Source organism: Corylus avellana, chromosome ca2, assembly GCF_901000735.1.
Source record: "Corylus avellana chromosome ca2, CavTom2PMs-1.0".
NCBI lineage: Eukaryota > Viridiplantae > Streptophyta > Magnoliopsida > Fagales > Betulaceae > Corylus > Corylus avellana.
In genome coordinates this window covers 13,070,664-13,079,621 of record NC_081542.1, presented here as the reverse complement: position 1 = coordinate 13,079,621, position 8,958 = coordinate 13,070,664, and the positions used below count along the sequence as shown (strand labels likewise).

At 35.0% G+C, this 8,958-nt stretch overlaps 1 protein-coding gene across 3 annotated transcripts; it reads right to left on the bottom strand.

The window, feature by feature from the left end:
• Positions 1-782: 782 nt before the first annotated feature.
• Positions 783-8,543, bottom strand: LOC132172712 (RNA exonuclease 4-like). 3 transcript variants are annotated; one of them, XM_059584266.1, is made up of 8 exons: positions 8,274-8,543; positions 6,298-6,449; positions 6,052-6,185; positions 5,677-5,882; positions 5,385-5,591; positions 4,066-4,146; positions 3,047-3,361; positions 783-1,129 (listed from the first exon to the last, which is right to left on the bottom strand). In XM_059584266.1, exons 1-7 carry the CDS (start codon positions 8,330-8,332, stop codon positions 3,097-3,099), a joined length of 1,104 nt encoding a protein of 367 aa, XP_059440249.1. In that variant the 5' UTR covers positions 8,333-8,543; the 3' UTR covers positions 783-1,129; positions 3,047-3,096. The 3 variants fall into 3 exon arrangements, with proteins under 3 accessions (XP_059440249.1, XP_059440251.1, XP_059440250.1); XM_059584267.1 differs by lacking the exon at positions 783-1,129 and adding an exon at positions 3,646-3,730 and having other exon boundaries at positions 3,272-3,361; positions 4,107-4,146; XM_059584268.1 differs by lacking the exon at positions 783-1,129 and having other exon boundaries at positions 3,249-3,361; positions 4,107-4,146.
• Positions 8,544-8,958: the final 415 nt, after the last annotated feature.

Here is an 8,958-nt window from a genome sequence, read left to right as displayed (position 1 = left end):
TGATACCATAAAAGAGTTCTTAGAGAACGTGATTTTGCGGAATGATTTGTGCTGCTTTCTCATAAAGATTAAATAGAACAGAAAATACAAATATAATCTATCACCAACTTTGATAACATAAGTTGATGTGAATTCAAAAACTAATAACATAATCCTTAACATAAGACTTAATACTAATTTGAAATTAATAACAAGAGAACAAGAGAAGTAGAATGCAAACAGATGACTTAAAGATAAAGAAAGAGATGTAGTAAAACTAGAAGACTAGAGATGTAGTAAGACTAGAAGACTTCAGCAGTAACAGAAACTTTAGGGACTTCTTCAACAGTATGTTTAACAGAGACGTGGTCAGATGCAGGAATCTAAAACGTAACGTGGTCAGATACGTGTTTTTGTGATCACGTGTTAAGATGTAATTAAAACAAACTCACCTGAAAATACAGAAAATATTTTTTTTAAATCATTTTACATTGAAACAAACGGAGCGTAATTGCGCAACAACATCAACATGTCACATAACTACATTCACAACTTAGCTGCCTTGTTCTTAATTAAATATCCCTCCCAACAGGCCCACACCCCCTAAAGATCCCTTTCTTAAGTCAGTATACCCTTCCCCCAATGATTTCCCCCATATTTGCTTGGTGGAGGGAAACTTCTCTTTTATGAAAACTTAGGAAACATAGAAAACAGCATACTCAAATTCTATTCTGTCACCTTTCTTCAATTTTCTCAGCACCCAAACAATCAAACAAGGGAGAACTCAAGCAGAAAGAAACCAGTAACCCAAAACCAATAGTCATATCAACTAAATACATCTTCGTGAGGATGTTCTCTCAAATTTTCTCAAAACCAACAAATAAGTGTCGGACAATGTTATTATATTGTTAATGGTTTAACAATATTTAGCTCGAAGTTCTGTTTCTAGAATTTAAACTTTGTACACTCTTTGGGTGCTTTGAGAACAGAGCAAAAAGAGACATTTGGTTGTTGTGCGTTGTGATTATGGTCCACTAATTTTCATAGTAGGTTTCTGGTGCTTCGGCTGTGTCCCCTTTGTAGCAATATCTGGGAGGAGTTGAGGCCCTTCTAATTCATCAGCCCAGTTGAAGCTACGAAGATAATCCTCCTGCAAGTAAGTAAATTCTTAGTTAGACACGAGTATCAGAATGTGATTAGCAACCCATCGGCTATCTTGTGTCTGACCCATCTACCCTTTACTCAGTATACTATAAATCAAATAGTGCCGTTTGGACCGTTTGCAACAAGTCAGAATCGATTCACGACATATGTAGTAATGACAATCTGCCTGACTCAGCAGCACAACATCTATGTGGCGAACAACTCAAATGATAACTCACATATGAAACCATATGACGGCAATGCAGTCCATGTCACAGCAAAAATGGTCCATGTCATCCAAGGTTGATGAAACAATATATATAAACAAGGATATTTGGCAGAATATGTTCGACCAAAACTTTTGCAACATGTTAGATTATGAACGCACATAATGCAACCTTGACACTCTGCCTGACTCAGCCAGCACTATTTCCCACTAAACTATGGTTTTTGGTTAAATGCTCAGAATATTACAGGCTCAGTAAATAAAGCATATAGTGAATATGATTTATGTTACGCCAACTGGTCATGCAGAATAGATGATTTTTTTTTTTTTTTTTTAATAAGATGGGAACCCCTCCAAGGGCCTCCACTTGGCGTACACACCCCTGTTGGGCAAACCCCGGACCCGTGCATGATAGATGAAACATTATTACAAGAATGATTAATATATGTCACCAAATATGAATGGAATATTAAGTGTACAAAATATTTCACTCATTTGCAGACCATATAACGGCATAGTTGAAGTCACAGTAGGTCGCACAGTAAGTGTACAAAATAGAACACATTTTACAGCAAGGATGACATTTGATAAGCATGACCCAATGCATACAACACTCATGATTTGCATCACTGTCAAGGCTTAAGCTAATTTATAAGGTTACATGCAGATAAAAGCAACCAAAATACAGCAGACTGTTTCATCAAAAGGGCATGTTATAAACAAAGCTAACGTTGGCATACCCTTCAACGAATTTAATTTGAAACACTATATGGTACATAACATTTAAATAATCAAATGCACATTTGTAATGTGAGTAAGCACACTGACAGCCCCCTGGCATGATTTGTGGGGGTAGCTGACAACCCCCTTCCCCCTTTTGATTTTTTTAAGCAGAACGTGAAGGGGGAAGGGGGGTTGGCTTTCTTCCTTTCAAGTACAAAGAAACCCTTTTCCCCTCAACTCTTAATTGTTGAATCAGAAGAAGCATTGCAGCACAGAGGCCAAGCAGATTGCACAATTTTAATAACAGAAAAATTTGAAAGAATAATTAAGTACATCTTGGATATCTTTCCCCCCTGATTTTGCAGATCTCCGAATTTAATCCTGCTTAGGGAGCATTTCAGCAGAGAGAGTGTGCAGGCACATATCAATTTATAAGAGAAACTTGGTAACTAGAAGTTCCCTTCATTTCAGCAGCCAAATAAATCTCAAATGGTGAATCGGACTGAGTAACTAAATTGCTCCACTAAGGAAAAAGAGACTCCCTCTCTCTCATCCCCCACCATGCCCCATGACATGTAGCCCACCAAGAGGCCAAAATGTTGAAGTCATCCTATTGTAATGATGTAAACTTTGACTGCATATTTTTCATCACTTTTCAAGAGGAAAGTATCAACAATATCAAAGAAAATTTGATAAAACTACAATTTTTTTTTTTGTTGGGAAAATACATTTTACCCCCCGAACTATCCACCTATTTGTACTTTGACCTCCAATGTTTAAAAAGTAACACTAGACCCCCCAAACTTCCAAATTGTTGCAATTCGACCATTCTGACTTTTTTTTTTCCAAAATGCCCCCATCCCAAGTTAAAAAATAATAATAATAATAAATAAAATAAATTAAAAAAAAAAATTAAATTAAATTATATTCCCTCTCCAACCCCAATAAAAGGTAAACAAAAAATCATAACCTTACCACGCTCCTTGAAGATTAATAAGTCTGGCAATGAAGAAAGAAATCAACTGCTAAGGCTGCATTGCTTGGCTTGAGTCCAGACACCAACACCTATTGTTTGGTCTTGAAATCTCATAAAGCTCATCAGGGGTCATCTGCTCAAGTTCTTTGGGTCTGAAAGAATCAAAGTTGCATGTAATGTTTTGGGAACGGTAAGCAGCAGTTGATATCTCAATACCACCTTTCTGATGATCAAGGGCACGCATTCTCTTGTATAGTCGCATTACAGACACACAATCTTCATATGGATCATGAAAGCCTGTCTGGATATCGTACCTGCAAAAGCAAAAACTAGTGAGCCTAAATATTAATTAGGCATTTAAAGAGTCAGTGCTAATTTTACAAGTAAATAATAGTATGACTTCTATGTATAGTGCATCAAAGAGGTCCCTACAACAATTGGAATAAATGAACAGGATAAGAGCAAACTATTTTTTTTTTAATTAAATTCTGCAGACAAAATCATGATCATTCACAACCAAGTCAGGTATGCTTGCTGAAGATTGCAAGAACTATGAGCTAAACAAGTTCAAATTTGATGTGTACCACAACACATATACCTTAGAGAGAGAGAGAGAGAGTCTATCTTTGTCCTTTCTTGAGGTCCCTTATGTTTGTAATCATAAGATGTTTCCATTCTTTCAACTTTGAACAGGAAAAGAATGTTTAGAACAGACAAAGTGAAACAATTCCCTAAAACATCATAAGCATTAAGAGAGTGATATTGAATGTTCCATTTAGGCAAATGAGTCAAATTTATGGTTTCCATTATATAACTAATGAAAGCAAGGAGTTGTGTAAAAATTTTCATGAAATTAAATTTGATATAATCATGCATGTTTTAAGAGAACAAGAAAGCATTACGAGCACAATTCTAATTGGAGAAGTACAAAGTGTTATGACCAAGATTCTTATGATAAAAACGTTCAGAAAATCCAAGGAAACGTCAAGATCATTAACAACTTAGAAGAAGAACTTGCCCTAGATATGTGCGGGTGAGGTACTTGAGTGAGTGGCTAACCAGATTTGTTTTCATCAATGGACGGTATTTTGCTGTATCCCTGCATTAAAAAGTAAGGTAAACTGTCAAGCACAAAGGCGAGGGGGATTTCTGCACAAGAAAATTCACTCTTGATTAAAAAATTGTCATGTCAAAGTAAAAGGTATAAATGAGTTCAACTTGACCAACCCCAAAACTCAAAAGCTTGATTCAGCAATTTTTATCTTGAGGCAAAGCTTTTATGCCTAAATTGAAGATATGCTATTGAAACACTTATCCGTTTGGTAAAATTTTGAAAAATAAATTTGGATTTTGAAAAGTGTAAAAGTTGTGAATTGATTTGATGGGGCCCAGATTTGAACAAAATTGAGAATTGATTTGGTAAAATTTTGGAAAGAGTTTTGTAAAACTTAAAAATTGGAAAATATTTTAATTAAAAAAAATTATAGAAAGAACAGACTTACTGGCCATCACACCACTTTTTTTTAAAATGAACTTATTATTTTTTTAAAATAATGATGTTTGGTGTTTTATTTCTTTAAAAATGTTGGGGTTTTGAGAAGAATTTTGTAGTTTGAGAAAATGTGCAAGTGGTGGGGCCAGATCTGAAAATCTGTTTGGTGAATCAGTTTTGAGAAGAGTTTTCACGTTTGAAAACCACCAGTTTTCTAGAACTTTTCCAAACGCACCCTTAGTTTCTGCCAAAAAAATTGCAATGATCAAGGCCAATGCTTAATTTTTGCTGACCTGAACAAAAAGACGTGGAGCCTTTAGGCCAAATGATAAATGCCAAGAAAAAGTAATAACGCAAACTTCTCACATACTTTTGGCAACCTGGAAACTATGGATAATATTTAAGGAGGTACAAGAATACTATGTATATGCTTTATCCGTCTAAGATCCAAATACACGTTTAAGATGTGCTTGGAAATTTTCTTTTTTTTAAAAAAAAGGACCATTTCATACTCTTAGCTAAAAATAAAAAATAAAAATTTATATTTTACAATTTATATTTTATTGTTTAAACAATGATGTGTGATTAGTACTTTAAATTCCTCATTTTTTTTAAAAATTTTTTATAAATGAATTTTAAGAAAAAGAAATATAAGCAAAATGATAGCGTTTTGACCATTACAAGCAAAATGAAACCACAGGCCCTGTTGGCTCGAGGCTTGCATTTTCATTATATATTGATTAGATTATAAATTGCACATGCATCATGTATATTTCTCAAGTTGAAATTTTAAAATATGCTTGATTCATAAAGTAACTCAGGAATAAAGAAAGAGTTTCTAAAACCTCAGCAGATGATTGGGATAAGTCATTATCAAGCAATCCAAATCATGCTCCAGTGAATGCCCCACAAGAAGCCTGGCCCTTCCACCATCCAACCTTGCCCTCCCAATGGACTCTCCATTGTACAAAATTTGCAAAATTTTTTCTTCAACTAATTTAAGTGGCAATGCATCTCTTAGATGCTCTTCTGTTAACCCAGTTATTTCAAATCTAAAAATATTAATATTAAAATGATCAGCAAACACATTCTTGATATTTCTCAAGAAATCAAAGACAATATAGAGCTTACATTTACCTGTAATTTGTGATGGGAAGTTGAGGGAGCACATAAGTGTGAAAAATGACATTCTCATCTTCATCAATTAGGCAAACCCTAGCACAAAGGTCCAGTGATCCATCACTTCCACCACCAACCATTTCACAATCTATAGCAACTGCTTCAGGACCTCCGCCATTTTGGTTTACAACAGTTGGGTCTGAATACACCATTTTCACTGTTCCCTTGAACAGTTCAACACAAAATTTATAAGACCAAGTTAGCATGTCTGGATACAATTGCTGCTATGACTTCTTTTGATTGATCAAAGGACAATAACATTTACAAGTACCAGAAAATGATAAAGCTTCTAGTTTTTGTATTGTGTGCTGAATTTCTTACTAATAAACTTACCATTGGAGCAGGTGCAGATAGGCAACACCTTTTCTTATGCTCACAGACAGAACTAGGGCTATCAAGAACTTTCAAGCAAAGATCACAACCTTGTTCAGAGAAAATCTTTGAACAAATTGCATTTGGCAATGGACCTAAACGTTATGTGAAATTTAAAAAAGAAACCATGAGACAAGCAAATTAAGAGATAAATCAGAACAAATACACAATACTCTGAATCAGAACGTATATGAAATAATAATTCACCAGTAAGATGCTCTCTAAGTGATTCAAAAGATCTGCAGTGCTTTTGGCACACCCCGCATCTAGGCTCATGAACCGAGTGGTATGAGACCTTCATGTGCTCAACAAGATGCTCCTTTTTCTTATACTGCTTGTAGCATGCAGAACATTTGTGCCTGCAGACAAAAAAAAAATTGTGTAAAAAATCTTTCAAGAATTTGGAACCAGCACAATATGTCGCATGTGCAACACATAGAAATAACCTCAGAGCAATAACATTCACTTGGATACATCAAATTTTACGGCTCATCAAGATGTGTTATTATTATTCCTATGAGTTCAAATTTGCTACACTATTAAAAGAATGGGGTTCAATAACATGAGAAGACGAAAGACTATAAATAGTATGTGATTCATTCTAATGCTGTACATAAGGAAGTATGCCAATGCGAGGGGAAAAGCATGGTTTTAATAATCGGAGCATTGAGAGAACTAGAAAAGTAAGAGGTTAAAGGTTCAGAGCTCCAACTGGGCATTCTACCAGAGTCAGACCTTGACATCATAAACATTTAAAAATATTAGCTTATAAACAAGAATTAGTTGTTATATTCACATAGTCAAAGTGATAAAATGAATAATATATGTACTTTTGGTTTAATGGTAAAAGCGTATGTAAAATGATTATGAAAATTCGATTTACAGTTGTAGCATTTATAGATTTTATGTTTTTGCGTTAATTTTGTTTCCAAGAACATGTACATATATGATTTCAGAGTAATAGTACATGATGTCAAGTTGGCCTACTGGTAAAACCATTAGATATCTATTTCTTTGCCTGGTGATGGTGAAACAGCCTGTTTTATGATTGGTTCAACTAAGAATTGACTAGCTCAAAGGAGAAAATCCCTCAAGCATACTTGCACACATTCGCAAAATGTGGAATCTAAAATCAGTCATCATCAAACTAGCAAGTGGATGAAAATTTGAAATCAAATCAACACTCCTGATATTTATAATCCCCACAATCGCAGTTTTGTTTTATATCTGAGAGAATTATTGAATCCTATATTCCTAGATAGGAGAACGTTTGGAAATCAAACCTCGCTAACTTAAATTCACCAACGTATACTAACATTAGTGCAAGACATTGCAATTTCGTTTACTTTTATTGTTTCATATAATAGCAATAATATGTAGTGATTTAATGAGATTCTCTACCAAGTTGCAAAAATTCTGATTTCACAAACACTGTTCTATCTTGGTGCACCTAAAAAATAGAGCATTAAAGGACAAGTGCCAGGGCTTCAAGAAGCAGCAGCAACAACCAAAACAAACCGCAAATGAAATGTAGGGCTAATAAGAATGATTCCAAGAATAGCTCATTTCTATGTTCCTGAACATAGATAAAGATTATGAAAACCACCAATTCTTAACTAATCATACTCTTGCTTCCGTTAACCCTTACCCTTTTCAACTATCCGTAGAAATCTATTGCACCCCTTTCAATAAAAAAGGCATGCTAAAGATCATACACCAGTACATTACTGAACATTGTCTGAATGTACAAACCACAGAAAATTCTAAATTCAAAAGCAACAAAAGTACTTCTAGAAGACTAAACAAACAATGCATAATTTAATTTCCCCACCCAACCCGCCCTCCCCCAACAAAAATAAAATTAAAACTAAAATACCTTTTCTTTTTTAGGCATTTTCTCAGTAAGCTAATAACCTCCAGAAGCTGTATTACAAATTTACAAATTACTGAACATAGATGCACACCACAGTTCTAATACCGCATGACAGATCTTAAAGATCGCTCGAAAACAAAGCAAGCAACTTGCTGCTTCCAAACATTCAAAACTCAAAATTTCCCATTTCTTTTCGGGAATTTTGAGAGCAACCAAGAAATAAAAAATAAAAAAAAAACTTCAAAACTTCCGCGAAAGCTCATAGCGGATTGCATAAAGAAGGGTGAGAGAAAAAAGAGAGAAATGGGACCTTGTGCTTCGGGTTTTGGGGAAGTCTGCTTCTGACTCTGCTTCTACTTCGAAGTCCATGGAGAATCTGAAAGTGGCGGGAATTTCGCAGTGTAAAAGTAAGACAGAGAACGGTAAATGCTGGTGAAGAGGTGCCCAGAAGAAGGCAGAAAGAAAATTAAAAAAAAAATGCTGGTGAAGAGGTGGAATTTTTAATTTCTGTGAGAGAGCTGGGGTTAGGGTTATCCTTTCTATCGGTGGGGAGTTTTTTAAAATCTAAAATGTTACTATGTTTTTTGCTTTCTAAAAATTAAAATGTTACTATTTCATTTTTAAAATATGTCAAATAAAAGACATATGGTGGAATGGATGATATCTATCTCATTACTTCTTAGAGTTGAGAATAACTTCAATGTAGGTGGTACACACACCATTTACCATCTCACACACCTAAAGAAAAAAACACAACCACATTGAATCAAGATGGGTGGCCACGCGCCAACCCCCACGAATCTGGGGGTGGCGCTGTGGGGGGTGGCTACAGCCATCCCATGACCTGGATAGGGTGGCCGAAGAGCCACCCCATGGCCTAGGGGTGGCCGACCAGCCACCCCAAGTGTTGGAGCAGTCACTCCTTCAATTTTTATTTATTTATTTTTTTTACAAAAAATTAATTAATTTTTAAAAAAATTTTGGCTTATATTTGA